Raw genomic sequence first — 14,642 nt, forward strand, 5'->3', positions numbered from 1 at the left:
TTGTCTGTTTTCAGGGGCCATGCAGGGCCCAGGATGGCTCAGGCCCTCAGGGGGCTTGTGTCTGGGGCTGGGGGCTGCTGTTCCGACGGAAGCTGAGGGCAGTCGGGTCTTGAGGGGTGAGGAGGGGTTGGGGGCTGAGCGTCCCGGCTCGTTTCTGCACTCCGTCCTGTGGATGAAGAGGGGTCAGCCAGAGGGAGGGACCAAGGACAGTGCCAGCCGGAGGTGACCCAGGCATTGGGGGAGGGTGCCTGTGTGCCCCCTCCTGCCGTCTGTCCCTACCATCCACCGGCTTCTATGTACCTTAGTTACTCAACCTTTAAGATGGTATTTGGGGTCTTGATCAGAACCCAGGCTGTGCGTGCATATGTGTGTCATAAACACTAGTGTATTGAGGTCTGTGTCCTGTGTATAAACTCATGTGCCCTCTTCCTCGGAGGTGTCTTCCTAGGAAGGGGGTTCTGCTCATTCTGTCTTCCCTGAAACCCTGAGACAGGGCGGCAGGGCCCCTGAGTTCCGGCCACGGCTCTGACATTAACATGCCCCCAGCCTGACCTCGGGCCCCTCTCGGCCCTGTCTGGGCCTTTGTCCTCCCACCCGAAGTTGGGGATTGGATTGGCCAGGATCCTGTGACTGGCAGGGACCCAGGATGGCACTCTTATCAGGCACTTATCCCTAGGGGGCAAATCGTGGCTAGATGTGAGGGTGAGGCCCCATTTACTCCTGGCTGGGGGTGGGAGGCAGGGTCAGAGCACTCAGCCTAGCTGGTCTCTGCTCAGCCCCAGCGGCACGTCACCTACCTTGGGGCCTATGGGCTGGAAGCCAGGCAGGGTGCTGACTGTCACACGCTGGTCATCCATACGGCGGCCCTGGGTACTGGCCAGCATGTCCATGAGACTGTCCATCTCGGGTGCAGTGCCACTCTCTGCGTTAAGCAGAAGCATGTGAGGATGAACATACATGCTGACTCCAGGGGACACAGCCCAGCTGGAGCCCCCAACCCGCTCCTCTGCCTCCACTCATGTTCTCTCGGAAGCGTGCTTGTCTGTCCCCCCCATCCCTTGCCCAGTGTTCCCATTTGCGGCTTACTTTCTCAGGTTCTTGCCCACAGGCCCCCCAGATGGCCACTCTTCCTGGATCCCTACACCCTGACCCATTCATGCCCCCAAACATTACACCAGTCCCCCCACCACCACCACCCGTGCCAGCTCTCACGGCTCTCGGAGGTCGGATCCAGCCCTGTCTGCAGCGAGCACCGCTGCTCCTCCATCCGGTCGCCCTGCACCTGGCTCAGCAGGTTGAAGAAGCCCTCCTGGTCTGGAGAGCCAGCCTGGGGAACAGACACACTCAGTCCAGCTGGCCTCTCAGCTGGGGAACCCCTCCCCTCCCCTCCTCGGCTCTCACCATGGTCCCCGCCAATGCGCTGCTCTGCAGAGCTGCTCAGAATGAGACCTGAGCCTCCTTCCCCATCCCGGCCCCTGCCCCAGGGGCCCAGCCAGCAGGGCCACCCCACGTGGTGCTGCCTCAGGGGAGAAGCTGCCGGTGCCAGCATCCTGACGTCCTAAATTGGGGCCTGACTGCAGGGTGGCCTGGGGGCTGGGACATGAGCCAGGGAAACATACCAGGGGCTGCCCCAAATCCCAGCATCCCCCACCTCACAGGGGTTAGCACCGAGAGCCCTGACCTCTGCCCTGGGGCTGGGTTAGGCACTTGGACCCTCATGCCCACCAGCACTTCTTTGGGTGGCAACTGGGTCAGGGGTCCCAGGAGACTTGCTTGCTAATTAGGTGCCCTACAAACTAATTAGTCTTGTCATTCACAGGCCCTTGAGTTGGGAGGATGTGTGGGGTGGGATCTGCTTACCTTGACGCAGGGGGCCGAGCTCCCGTCCACCTTCTCTTCCTGGTCCATCATTGTCCCCGCTCCCCTCCCCTGGGTCCTGTCCACTTCTCTGCTGGCCTCTGCCCCGGCCCCGTGCCAGAGAAGGCTTTTTAAAAGACTGGGAATTGGGGGGGAGTGGATACCCAGCCCCAAATCCCCAGCTCATACCCCATCTGCTCCCACCCAAGCTTAAGCCCCATAAAGATGATCCAGATAATTGTTTTTGCAGCAGGATGCCGTGCTGCTGTGGGGGTAGGAGACAGGGTGACCTGGGTTTGGACCTTGCCCAGCAGGACTCACTGGGCCCCAAGAACTCTCAGGTGGGGCTCAGCAGCAGGCCAGACCAGTGTCCCCACAGTGGGGCGAGGGGGCTGGGTGGCCCCACTGGGAGAGGTCAGGCCACCAGGGCAGCTCAGGTGAGATCTGTAGCCCACCAGTGGGAAGCAGTGCGGACAGTCTCACCTGCCGGAAGGGCAGTTGCCATCCGCAGGTGGTAGGGGAAGAAGCTGGACCTGAGGACCACTGAGGCACCACCAGGCTGACTAGCTCCATGTCTGTCTCCTGGCACCCCCCCCCCCCCACTCACTGTCCCTGGGTCTGGTTGCCCACCACAGGCCCTAAGACAAGAAAGTCTGGGATTTCCTTTTTTATTTTTTAAGGTTTTATTTATTTAAGAGAGAGTGAGAGAGAACAGGAGTGTGTGTGTGTGTGGGGGGGAAGTGGGGCAGAGGGAGATGGAGAAGCAGATTCTCCACTGAGCAGGGAGCCCGACGTGGGGCTCCATCCCAGGACCCTGGGATCATGACCTGAGTAGAGGGCATACGCCTAACCGACTGAGCCACCTAGGTGCCCCAAGAGGGTCTGGGATTTCCTGTCCTGCCACCGATGCCAGGTTGAGCTTTCTCCTGAGATCTCAGTGCCTGGGGATGGGAGGCAAGGAGCCCCAAGCAGCTATGGCCTTCTTCTAGTGCCCTGGGTGCCACTGGGAGGGTCCCGCTGGAACCCCATCCCCTACCCAAGATGCCTTTCTAGAAACCAGTTAAAACCTCTTCTCAGAGTAAATGGGCCACACGAGCACCACTCCTGCCTGAGCACAAAGCTCAAAGCTCAGTCCTCTTCCCCCAGGCAACTGTTCCCCATCCAGGGCCCCCACCCACACCCTGTCCACAACCCCAAGTCCTCGATGCCAACCGGACGCCCTGCTCTTCCACGGATGCACTAGTTTCCTGGAGCTGCCTTAACAAAGTCACAAGCTAGGTGGCTTAGAGCAACAGATGATTGTCGCACAGTTCTGGAGGCCGGAGCCAGAAGTTGGGACGTTGGCGGTGCCATGCTCCTGAGACCCGCAGGGGAGGGTCCTTCGTTCCGTCTCCCTGGCTCCTCGTGGTTGTAGGCAGCCCTCAGTGCCCCTTGGCTGGTCGCTGCAGTATTTCAACCTCTGCCTCTGTCGTCACGCGACATTCCTCTGTGTCCCTGTCTTCACATGACCGTCACAAGACATGGAACCCAGTCATGTTGCGTTAGAGCCTCATGCTACTGCAGGTGACCTCTTAACTAAGCGCATCTGCAACGACTCTAGTTCCAAATAAGGTCACAGTCTCAGGTACTGGAGCTTAGGCCTTCAGCCTGACTTGGGGGAGGGTGGGCGGGATACCATTCAGCCATTAACAGCACAAGACCCTGGTCACCCTCACAGAGTATAGTGGGGGGTGGTAGGCCCTCCGGACCTTCACCCCCAGGGGACAGACTGAGAAGCTAGAGGGGTCTCACGGCCTTCCAACTCCTCCCTGTGCCCCTGCAATCCATCCTTCCCCTCCAGGAGCTGCAGGGATCCCCTCCCTCCCCTGCTCAGAACTCTCCCTTGGCCCCCATTGCCCTGAGGAGAAAACTCAAACACCATGGAGTAATGGAATGTTCTAAAATCGGGGATGGATGCACAACTCTGAACATACTAAAATGCATGGAATTGTACGTTCTCAGCAAGTGAACTGTGTGGTATGTGAATTATATCTCAATAAAGCTATGAAAGAAAGAAAAAACAAGAAAGGAACGGAGAGAGGGAGGAAAACATGGAAGAAAACCCCCAAATCCTACCTAGAGTAGCCAGCCATCCTGGTTTGCCCAGGACTTTCTCAGTTTTAGCACTGGAAGTCCTGTGTCCTGGGAACCTCTCGATCCCAGGCAAATTGGACTGGGTCAGTCCTACTTTGTCCCACAGAGGTCTGGCCTCTGCAGCCCCTCCAAGCTCACCTGCCTTCCTCCGCTCCTCCAGCTACATCCCCTGCTTCTCTCTGCCTGGATCGCTGCATAGCTGCTGCTTGATGTCCGTCAGGTTAAATCTAAACGTCACCCTGTCAGGGTCCCCCCTCTGGTACCACACACAATAAACCACATGTGGCACGTGCTCTCACATCACTGTTTATTTCCGTTAGAACGGAATTGACCATTTTCTCTCCCCCTTCCATTTAACCTTAAGTGCCACATGGCACATCTAGTTTTATTCACTGTTGCCTGTCCCATGTAAGTGGCAAAGGGCCAAGCACCAGACGAATTCCTTTTTTTTTTTCTTTTTTAAGATTTTATTTATTTATTTGAGAAAGAGCATGAGCAGGGGGAAGGGCAGACGGAGAAGCAGACTCCCTGCTAAGCAGAGAGCCTGACGTGGGGCTCCATCCCAGGACTCCAGCATAAAACCTGAGCCAAAGGCAGACGCTTAACTTACTGAGCCACCCAGGCGCCCCATCCGGACCAATTCTTTTTTTTTTTTTTTTTTTTTTTTTTTTTGAGATTTTATTTATTTATCTGACAGAGACAGCGAGAGAGGGAACACAAGCAGGGGGAGCTGGAGAGGGAGAAGCAGGCTCCTCGCTGAGCAGGGAACCTGATGTGGGGCTTGATCCCAGGACGCTGGGATCATGACCTGAGCCGAAGGCAGATAGAGGCTTACCCACTGAGCCACCCAGGCACTCCCATCCAGACCAATTCTTAATAAACTTAACCAAATGAAGGAACTAGTTCTGGACTCTGCATTCACACACGAGCATCACACCTGAAATACGGGACCTCTTTTGGATGGGCGCTGCTGGACTGTGCCCTCTGTGACAAGGTGGCAGCCGTTTGCTGGCACACGGCAGGAGCAGGCCATGGAATTTCAAGTGTGAACTGAGTGTGTGTGTAGGTGTGCAAGGGGTTGAGCATGCCCCTAAGCCCACAAGTTCATCAGCAGACGAATGTGATCATCAGTCTGTGAGGGCGTGTGTGCACCCGGTGAGGGCAAGGCTATGACAAGCGGTCCTCCTGGGAAAGAGTCCTGGTTCAGATCCCAGCAGGCCTATTCATCATGTGGCCTTAGACAAGAGTCCTGCTGAGCCGCGGTTTTGTTGTCTATACCGCACTCCCTGTCAGAGGTTCTCCGAGGATCGAGTGAGAACCTGACACAGGTCCTTGGCACACAGTAGGTGCTGGCTTAGCTTCAACCCTCCCTCCAGGCTTCCTCGTGAATTGATCAAATGTTGTCCAGCTTGCTGCTACGCTCTGGGGAACAGAAGGTAAGTGGGTCACGGGCTTATGGCCGCCCGCGGCCCCGGATGGGCACACAGCGTCCGTCAGCCACGGAGAAACTTCTGGCAGGGTGGTGGCTGTGTCTGGGGGAGATTAAAGCGTTAGATTCCCCGCGATCCCACTTGCTGGCTGCACGCAAGCAGGGAAGGTGTGTCTGAGCTCACGTCTGCGTGTGTCGTCGGGGTGCCCCTCCAGCGACTCCGCACTCGTCTGCGTGGACACATCCGCCCGCCCACTCTGCGAGGGACAGATCTTCCTCTCCGAGGACCGATGCGGGGAGGGGCCAGCTCCGCGGGGCGGGGTCCAGGTGGCTGACGCGCGGGGCCACGCCCCCACCTTGGGACAGACCCGGAAGCGGTGGCGGCGCCCCTAGGGGAAGATGGCGCCCTCGGGGCTGAAGGCGGTGGTGGGGGAAAGTGAGTGCGTCTCCTAGGGGGGCGGGGGCCAGGGGTGCACGAACCCTGGACCCCGGCGGCGGGGATTTGGCGGCTGGGCTGGGCGTCGAGCACCTGATCCTCGAGGGGGCGGGCGGGGACGTGGTCCTGCTGGACGTCCCGGCTCTCCCGTGCCGGAGCGAAACAAAGTTGGGAGACTGGACTCCGGGGACCCAAGGGGATCGGGCTAGGGGTGGCGTAGGCAGGCGCCAGGGCTTGCCCTCCTGGACCCCCTAGGGTGCGGGCGGAGAGAGGGCACAGCTGGACGCCCAGACTGCCGGGTCTCCGAGCCTGGCAGAGTCGGGGGTGGGGGCTGGACTCTTGGCCTGGGGCCCGGGCTGGGTGCGCTGGTCAACTCTCCCAGGTGGTGTGAGAGTTCGGGGGATGTGGTCAGGCCAGTGTCCAGGCCCAGGGGTGGGGGACACCTTCCTTCTTGCCGGGTCCCCACGAACCTCACGCAGCGTGAGGACTCGGGCGTCTAGGCCGCGTGGGTCGGGGCCCTTGGGAGAGGGGTGGAGGTCGCCCCCTCCCCCATCTCGGGTAGTTCCGGTCTCAGCACCTCCTTCCTCCTCCTTCCGCCCTGGAGGTTCTGATAAGAGTGGACATGACACTCTGGGCGGGCGGGGCCACCCTGTCCCTTCTGCCTCCTCCCTCCGCAAGACAGGGCAGACTATGGCTCAAACCCCTACCACCCCAACCCAAAATGGGGAGAGGCCAGGCCCGCCTCAGAGCAGGGAGTCAAGGGTCCTGCAAGGAAACTGATGGGGAGGTCGAGTGGTGGGGTCTGGCTTCAACGTCCCCACCAGGGGAACTCAAGGTTGCAGATGGCGAGGCTGAGAGCCGGGCTCTGGAGGGAGGTAGACCTGTATGTGAGCTCTAGCTTTTCAGTTATTCGTTCATCTAAAGCATATTTAATGAGTGGCTCCTTAAGCCCCAGGCACTTAGCCATTTAGGGCTCAGGGTGCTTAGGCTAGTCACTTGTCTTCTCTGAACCTGTTTCCCTATCTGTAAATTGGGGGTGAGTGACCTCACAAGACTGATGAGAGAAGTAAACAGGAGTGAAGATGGAGGCCCAGAAGTCTTGGGGGCATGTTGGGGCCACAGAATCCAATATCCTGAGCCCACTCTACCTTCCCTGCAGAAATTCTGAGCGGAGTCATTCGGAGTGTCAAAAAGGATGGGGAGTGGAAGGTATGGAGTTGGCAGAATGCCTTGTCCAGACCCATGTGGGGTGCCCCGAATGTGGGACCCATAAGAACTCCCTGAGGAGGCTGCTGGTCCATGCGGTGGGGTTGGGTGGGTGGGTCTGGGTCAGGGTGGGGTCGGGTGGGGGTCCTGGGTCCTCCCATCCAGCCAGCTCTTGAAGCTATCAGTTCTGCCTGCCACCCCAGCCCCACCTCAGGGGTAGCTGTAGCCTGTCCTGCCCACTCATCTGTCCATCAGTACATCTGTCTCCATCCATCCGGACAGGTCCTCATCATGGACCATCTGAGCATGCGCATCTTGTCCTCCTGCTGCAAGATGTCAGACATCCTGGCTGAGGGAATTACTAGTGAGTGGACACCCCCACCCCATGCTGCCCAGATGGGACCTGAGTATGGGGTCCCCTAAAATTGTCCAGAACTCCCGAATACGCAACTCCCTGTATATACAGCTCTTCTTCCTCCTGAGTGTGGGAGCCTGTGACGGGCACACCTCCGATGCAGGACTCCCCAACTGCGACTCCTAAGGGGTCAGCCTCCCCGACTATGTAACTCCTGTGTGTGGAACACCATGTAGGACCCTCAGAGTGAACTCAGTGTGAGACCCCCCAGAATGTGTGACTTTCTATGGGAGACCCCTAGGAGGCATGGCTGTGACCTTGAATGTGTAGAACCCTGCCCATGTAACTCTTAGCTGTGTGCCCTATGGGCGGGTACCTCCCCTTAGGCGCCCGAGGGCGTACAGCTCGCCCTGTCCTAGCATCCAACCCTCTTGCCCAAGTGTCCAACTCTCTGAGTCTGAGACTCTCCGTGAGCCCTGGCCCCAATGCCACCTACATATGGCCCTTTCTCCATTCCTCCTAGTCGTTGAAGACATCAACAAACGGCGAGAACCCATCCCCAGTTTGGAGGCCATTTATTTGCTCAGCCCCACGGAGAAGGTGCCTGTGTGAACTATGTGTGTGTGTGTGTGTGTGTGTACACATGCCTCTGTGCACGTCTGTATGTGTCAGGTCGGGGGGGGCACAGGCAGTGGCTGGGAGGCTGGGGCAGGGCTCCGGAGGGGCAGGGCCAGGCTTGGCTTGGACAATGGTCTGCCTCCCCCAGTCAGTGCAGGCCCTGATAGCAGACTTCCGGGGGACTCCGACCTTCACCTACAAAGCAGCACACGTCTTCTTCACCGACAGTGAGTGAAGCGAGCTGGGGGCATTGGGGGAGGGGGGGTCGGGGCGTGGGGCCACTCTGGCCTGATGCCCCCTCTTGCCCACCCCAGCCTGCCCCGAGCCCCTGTTCAGTGAGCTGAGCCGCTCCCGTCTAGCCAAGGTGGTGAAGACGCTGAAAGAGATCCACCTGGCCTTCCTCCCCTACGAGGCCCAGGTACAGCCCAGGCTAGTCCAGGGTGGGGGGTGGGGGTCCGTGACCAAACGTCCTGGGTTCCCTCAGAAACAGACACTGAACCCAGTAAAGGGGACATCGGGTCAGAAAGGAAAGCAGCCAACACAGAGGGGGCACCTGAACTTCTGTCCCCCTGGGCAACTGCAGGGGGCAGTGTAGAGAGGTGTCTCTGAGGTGTCCTGCCCGAGGGGGAGGGGGCCGGGGTGTTTCTCCACCTCCTACAGGCATCAGTTGGGAGCGGCCCAGGACCTGCCTCCTGGATGGCGAAGCAGGCTCCAGAGCCCAGGGGAAACCCCGGGGAGCGGCAGGTGCTGGAGGCCGCATGCGGGCCAGGGGTACACCCAGAGCGGTGGCCTCGGCACTTATGCCCTCCCAGGTGTTCTCCCTGGATGCCCCCCACAGCACCTACAACCTCTACTGCCCCTTCCGGGTGGGGGAGCGGGCCCGGCAGATTGAGGCACTGGCCCAGCAGATCGCCACACTGTGCGCCACACTGCAGGAGTACCCGGCCATCCGCTACCGCAAGTGGGGACCCCACCCCGATGCCACCCCCCACCCTGACCCCAACCTGCCTGCAGCCTTGAACCTCACTTTTGACCCCAGTCCTGGTCCTCGCCCGGGCCCGACTCCCATCCCTAACCCCATCCTGACCTCCCGCGTGTGCCTGGACCTCCCCCGCCCCACGCCTGATCCCCCATGTCTGCCCACCCCACCCGCAGGGGCCCAGAGGTCACGGCGCAGCTGGCTCACATGGTCCTGGCCAAGCTGAATGCCTTCAAGGCAGACAATCCCAGTCTGGGTGAGGTAAGGGGGCCTGCCGGGGAGGTGGGGATGAAGCCACGACCAAGGAAGGCCAGGGTCAGTATCCTCATCCCTGCCAACCCCCCAGGGCCCGGAAAAAACGCGCTCACAGCTACTCATCATGGACCGGGGGGCGGACCCTGTGTCCCCGCTGCTGCATGAGCTCACCTTCCAGGCCATGGCCTATGACCTGCTGAACATCCAACAGGACACGTACAAGTAGGCGGAGCCCAGGAACACTACCCACCCCCGCATCAGCTCCTGGGTCCCTGGTCCTCGGCCGGTTGCCCTGACCCTCCGTCTCCCGCAGGTACGAGACCACGGGGCTGAGCGAGGCCCGTGAGAAGGCGGTGTTGCTGGATGAGGACGATGACCTGTGGGTGGAGCTACGGCACATGCACATCGCAGACGTGTCCAAGTGCGTGCCCCTCCGCAGGTGGCCCCACCGCATCCCCAGTCCCGTCTCCCCCCTCCACTGTGGGCCATGTATGCGGTCTTTGGCTCTGGGTGAGCGTGCCAATACAAGCCACGCCCCTCAGCCGGACTCCTCGGTGTGGGCTTGCCCATGGCCTGGTACAGGGACACGTGTGTCCCCTGGCTCCCCCCCCCCGCCGTCAAACTACAGTGTTGGCGCCAGTCCCCACCCCACCCCTGCCCACTCTTCACCACCAGGAGGGTCACGGAGCTTCTGAAGACGTTCTGTGAGAGCAAGAGGCTGACCACCGACAAGGTAGGGGCGGGCCGGCGTCAGGATGGGCAGCTGGGGAGGAGAGACCCCTGCCAGGATAGAGCGGGGGCAGGGCCCCAGTCCGGTGGCAGAGCCTGGAGTGGGATCCGGGGTGGGCAGGGCTGGGCCTCACGGCCTCCCTGTCCCCAGGCCAACATCAAAGACCTGTCCCACATCCTGAAAAAGATGCCGCAGTACCAGAAGGAGCTGAACAAGGTGAGCATGGGTGGGGAACCTGCCCCCCCCCACTGCCGCCAGGCTCTTGGCTTGGACTCAGTTTCTGTTACCCCCAACTCCCACCTCCCACCCCGCAGTATTCCACGCACCTGCATTTAGCCGACGACTGCATGAAGCACTTCAAGGGTTCGGTGGAGAAGCTGTGCGGTGTGGAGCAGGTGGGGGAGGGCCTGGGACAGGGGTGGGGCCTCAGAGAGATGGGCCTGTAGAGGGGGCTCGGTCTGCAGGGGAGGCGCCTTGTAGAGGTGTGGCCTGTGAGAGGGGCGGGGCCTTTGGAGAGCCCGCGGGGACTGAGAGGGGTGGGCCCTGGGGAGAGGGGGTCCTGGGACGGGGGTTTGGTCTATGGGGTGGGCAGGGCAGGTCCCTAGAGAGGTAGGACCTGGATAAGGGGTGGGGCCTGTGGAGAGGTGGGGCCTCGAGAGGGGCGGAGCCTGTTGATGGCCAGGGATGAAACCTTCAGAGACCTGATAGTAGGAAGAAGCGGGTCCCCAAAGTCCTGTCAAGGACCCTGGGGGTGGCCTAGCTCTGGAACCCCCCAACCCCCTGCCCCGCAGGACTTGGCCATGGGCTCAGACGCAGAGGGTGAGAAGATCAAGGATGCCATGAAGCTGATCGTGCCCGTGCTGCTGGATACAGCGGTGCCAGCCTATGACAAGATCCGGGTCCTGTTGCTCTACATCCTTCTACGGAACGGTGGGTTGGGGGCATGGGAAGGCCTCCGGAGACCCCCATTCACGGGGGTCTGCAGTGATCCAGGGAATCTCTCAACCCCACAGTTTTCCTGACCTTGGGATGCCCCCACTCAACAGGCACACCAGACCCCCCAGATATACCCGCCTCGAACCTGGGAACCCCCTCCATTGATCTGGGGGATCTCTCATTGGCATGAGGGCTCCGTTGACATAAGGACCCCCAAATCTATGACTCCTCCAAACTTGGCCCCCTCAACTAATTCCAGACCCCCATCTCTCCCCTCTGGGATCCCCATCCAGAATTCTAGCATCTTCCTTGCACCTGCCCCAGTGGCTCCCTTGGTCCAGAGGACCCCCCCATCACAGTCTAGGGACCTCCTCTCGCCACCCCCAACCCCCTTCACCCAGGAACCCCATGGCCACCTTCCGTCCCCCCACCCTCTCTGAGCCAGCCCCCCTCATGAGAATCCCATCCACAGAAGCCCACCCATCCTCTTCCTGCAGGCGTGAGTGAGGAGAATCTGGCCAAGCTGATCCAGCATGCCAACGTGCAGGCACACAGCAGCCTCATCCGGAACCTGGAGCAGCTGGGGGGCACGGTCACCAATCCTGGGGTACGCTGGCCTGGCAAGCCGTACGGTCAGAGACTGGGCGGAAGGCAAATGTGGGCTTGGGGGGCTGCCTGGGAGGCTCAGAGCCTGGGGCCTGGGGGGCTGGGGCATTCAAGGCATGGGCTTGGAGGACAGGGAGGTCTGTGCAGGATCAGGTCTGGGGACCAGCGGGCACCACAGCCATCCCCAGTCATGGGTCACATGATAAGCAGGGAGTAAGGTGCAGCCAGAGCTGGGGTCCTGGTGATGGTGCAGTGGGGGTGTGTGACCAGAGTCCCGGGGGCGGACAGCAGGGTCGCCGGCACACAGCGGACCGTGGGCTCCTGGAGGACTCAGAGGACCCTTCCCAAAACACCGCCACCCCAAACACACCCGCACAGCAGCTTCCTGTGCTCAGCTGTCTGCTTAGCTGCTCCTGTCTCTCTCTGGCCCTGTGTGTCCCCCCTCCCCTGACCCTGCCTCCACGACTGGGGTGGCTCTCCTGTCCCCTCACCTGTCCCTAATCGCTCTCCCGGCCCCTCGTCTGTCGCCCTGTCTCCCACCTCCTGATTCCACTGTTTCTCCGTGCCCTTCCGCCTCTGTCCCCACCTGTCTGTCATCCTTGTCTTTGTCTTTGCCACAGGTCTTGGTCTCACTGGCTCTGTATCTCTCTCTGCTTCTCATGCCCTGTCCCTCTCCCTCTCTCTTTCCCTCTTTCTCCCTCTCCCCGGCCCTCTCTCCTTCTTTCTCCTTCCCTCTCTCTCTGCTCCTCTGTTCCGTCTCTCCATCTTTTTCTGCAATCCTTCCCCCAAGCCAGATGAGCCCCCAGCCCCACCTGTGACCCGCCTCCTTCTCCCCCATCCCCCCCCGCCCCCCCCACCCCGCCTGTAGGGCTGTGGGACCTCAAGCCGGCTAGAGCGGAGGGAGCGCTTGGAGCCCACCTATCAGCTGTCCCGCTGGACCCCCGTCATCAAGGACGTCATGGAGGTATCGCTGGTGGGGCCTGACCTCCCCCTGCATACCCCCACACCCCACACCAAGTCCTGCCCTGATCTAGGCGGTGGCTCAGCCCTCTTCATGTCACGGTGCTAAGCCTCGGGGCTTAAGGGAAAATCCCTCATTATGGGCATCCCCCTGGCATCCGACTCATTCTGCCAGCGGGGTGCCCCAAGCCGACACCCGACGAATTGGGACAGCGGGGGCCCCTCGAGGGGGAGCCTCATTTCCTGTCCAACCACTGGCCCCTTCCTTAGTCCTCCTCTGTTCTCTTCCCCTGCTGCCCGCCTGCCAAGAAATCCCCTTGTTCCCCCTTCACCCTCCCCACCACCAGCCCCTGCCCATCCCGGGAGCCCAGAGCAGCGACAGCTTAAAGGACCAGGCCAGGGGCCCGGCCTCCTGGCTTCCTGCCTGCTTTTCCTCTGGCACCTGGCGCCTCTGCCCGCTTGGGGGCCCAGCAACCTTGCCCGCCCCCCCCAAGGACCCTGGATGCCCCGTCACCTGGGGCTGCTCTCCTAAGCCTCCCTTTCTGGCTCCCAGGATGCCGTGGAGGACCGGCTGGACCAAAAGCTGTGGCCTTTCGTGTCCGCCCCCACCCCCACATCCAGCTCCCAGGCTGCTGTCAGGTGAGGGACCTGGGGATGCCCCCTGCCCACACCCAGGCCCATGTGATGTGAGGGGTGTGGTGGTGGCGGGGCAGGGGGCGGGGGCGACTCCTGCCCAGACTGACCTCTGCCCGCCTCCCCCTGCACAGTGCCCGCTTTGGCCACTGGCACAAGAACAAGGCCGGTGTGGAGACGCGGGCAGGGCCCCGGCTCATCGTCTACGTCCTGGGCGGCGTGGCAATGTCAGAGATGAGGGCCGCCTATGAGGTGACCAGGGCCACCGATGGCAAGTGGGAGGTGCTCATTGGTGAGAAGCCAGGACTGGGGTCCCTGGGTGCTGGGGCTGGACTCGTAGGTGCTTTAGAGGGTCAGGCTGACAGGGGACTCCCTGTTGGATCCCCCAAACCTGGAGCCTGTGCAGGGGCTGGGGCTTGGGTTCCCAGGGAAGGGCTCACCTGGGGGCTGGACCCCTATGTTTCTAAGGAGTCTAGACTCCTGAGTCCTGAGAGTCAGGGCCTGCTTTCCCAAGGACCTTCGCTGGAGGTCCCGAGGCAGCGGCCCCACCTCCCCAACCCTCCCCTGCTGCCCAGGTTCCTCGCACATCCTCACCCCGACCCGCTTCCTGGATGACCTCAAGACGCTGGACCAGAAGCTGGAGGACATTGCCTTACCCTGACCTGCCCCCCTCCCTTCCCAGAGAAATAAACTCCTCCCTTCTCTCTGCCTCCCAGCGCCCAGCTCGCCTTCTTTCTGACGGAGCTGACCTGGGCCAGCCGCCCATGGGCCCTCCTCCCTGACCTGTCCCGCAGGACCCACTCTTGTCCTGCCAGAGGGCATCTTCAGCTGAGGTGAAGGTTAACAGTTGGGCTTGGTTTGGACATTGGTTCCGACACCGACTAGCTGGAAGGCCTTGGCTGGCTTCCTGGGTTCTCCATGCATCCTAGCCATGGGGCCGCTTTGCAGAGGAGATAGATGGCATGCCAGAAAGCTGATGGCGCGAGGGCCCCCCGCGGGCCCTAGAGTCATCCTGGCCGCTGTGATGGGCCTGTTAGTATTAGCAAGCAGAACGGACCCGGTATCCTGCCCCATCCGCACTCCAGGAACTGTCTTGATGGGCCCCAGAGCCATACGCGGGGATCAGAGTCTGCCTTTGTGTGAAGACAGACACACAGCACACCATGCCCAGTTCCCACCCACCCCCGAGCGTTCAAAGTCTCCCGGCCCATCCTCAGCCCCACCCCCAGGGTGTTCACAGGGGCTCGTAACTGCAGGATATGGCAGAGGGTATATGAGTGTGCTGGGCCTGCCCTAACAAAGTACCCCAGCCTGGGTGACTTAAACAACAGAGATGTGTTCTCCCACAGCCCTGGGGACTGGAAGTCCAAGCTCAAGGTGTCCGCAGGGTTGGTTCTCCTGAGGCCTCTCACCGGCAAGTGGAGGCCGAGATGTGGTCTTCTCCCATGTCCTTACGTGGCTGTCCCTCTGATGCCTGTGTCCTAATCCCCCCTTCTAGAAGGACACCAG

At 61.0% G+C, this 14,642-nt stretch overlaps 2 protein-coding genes across 3 annotated transcripts; one reads left to right on the top strand and one right to left on the bottom strand.

Annotated features, from left to right (window-relative positions):
* Positions 1–31: 31 nt before the first annotated feature.
* PCP2 (Purkinje cell protein 2) lies at positions 32–1,911 on the bottom strand. Its single transcript, XM_036065978.2, has 4 exons — positions 1,861–1,911; positions 1,213–1,327; positions 798–922; positions 32–166 (listed from the first exon to the last, which is right to left on the bottom strand). Exons 1-4 carry the CDS (start codon positions 1,909–1,911, stop codon positions 47–49), a joined length of 411 nt encoding a protein of 136 aa, XP_035921871.1. The 3' UTR covers positions 32–46.
* Positions 1,912–5,752: 3,841 nt separating this feature from the next.
* Positions 5,753–13,843, top strand: STXBP2 (syntaxin binding protein 2). 2 transcript variants are annotated; one of them, XM_036065972.2, is made up of 19 exons: positions 5,754–5,855; positions 7,015–7,064; positions 7,344–7,425; positions 7,940–8,016; positions 8,183–8,261; positions 8,349–8,452; positions 8,847–8,995; positions 9,190–9,274; positions 9,360–9,490; positions 9,582–9,689; positions 9,944–10,001; positions 10,149–10,214; positions 10,313–10,393; positions 10,790–10,928; positions 11,432–11,541; positions 12,409–12,504; positions 13,054–13,139; positions 13,268–13,425; positions 13,709–13,843. In XM_036065972.2, exons 1-19 carry the CDS (start codon positions 5,819–5,821, stop codon positions 13,792–13,794), a joined length of 1,782 nt encoding a protein of 593 aa, XP_035921865.1. In that variant the 5' UTR covers positions 5,754–5,818; the 3' UTR covers positions 13,795–13,843. The 2 variants fall into 2 exon arrangements, with proteins under 2 accessions (XP_035921869.1, XP_035921865.1); XM_036065976.2 differs by lacking the exons at positions 12,409–12,504; positions 13,054–13,139; positions 13,268–13,425; positions 13,709–13,843 and adding an exon at positions 12,161–12,373 and having other exon boundaries at positions 5,753–5,855.
* Positions 13,844–14,642: the final 799 nt, after the last annotated feature.

This window comes from Halichoerus grypus, chromosome 1 (genome assembly GCF_964656455.1).
Source record: "Halichoerus grypus chromosome 1, mHalGry1.hap1.1, whole genome shotgun sequence".
NCBI lineage: Eukaryota > Metazoa > Chordata > Mammalia > Carnivora > Phocidae > Halichoerus > Halichoerus grypus.

Coding starts and splice junctions, on each gene's coding strand:
- STXBP2 (XM_036065972.2), top strand. CDS start 5,819: ATGGCGCCCTCGGGGCTGAAGGCGGTGGTGGGGGAAA. Junction 5,856..7,014: donor GAAGGCGGTGGTGGGGGAAA/GTGAGTGCGTCT, acceptor CCTTCCCTGCAG/AAATTCTGAGCGGAGTCATT. Junction 10,215..10,312: donor ACCAGAAGGAGCTGAACAAG/GTGAGCATGGGT, acceptor CCCACCCCGCAG/TATTCCACGCACCTGCATTT.
- PCP2 (XM_036065978.2), bottom strand. CDS start 1,911: ATGATGGACCAGGAAGAGAAGGTGGACGGGAGCTCGGCCCCCTGCGTC. Junction 923..1,212: donor GGATCCGACCTCCGAGAGCC/GTGAGAGCTGGC, acceptor TGCTTAACGCAG/AGAGTGGCACTGCACCCGAG. Junction 167..797: donor TCCAGCCCATAGGCCCCAAG/GTAGGTGACGTG, acceptor CTTCATCCACAG/GACGGAGTGCAGAAACGAGC.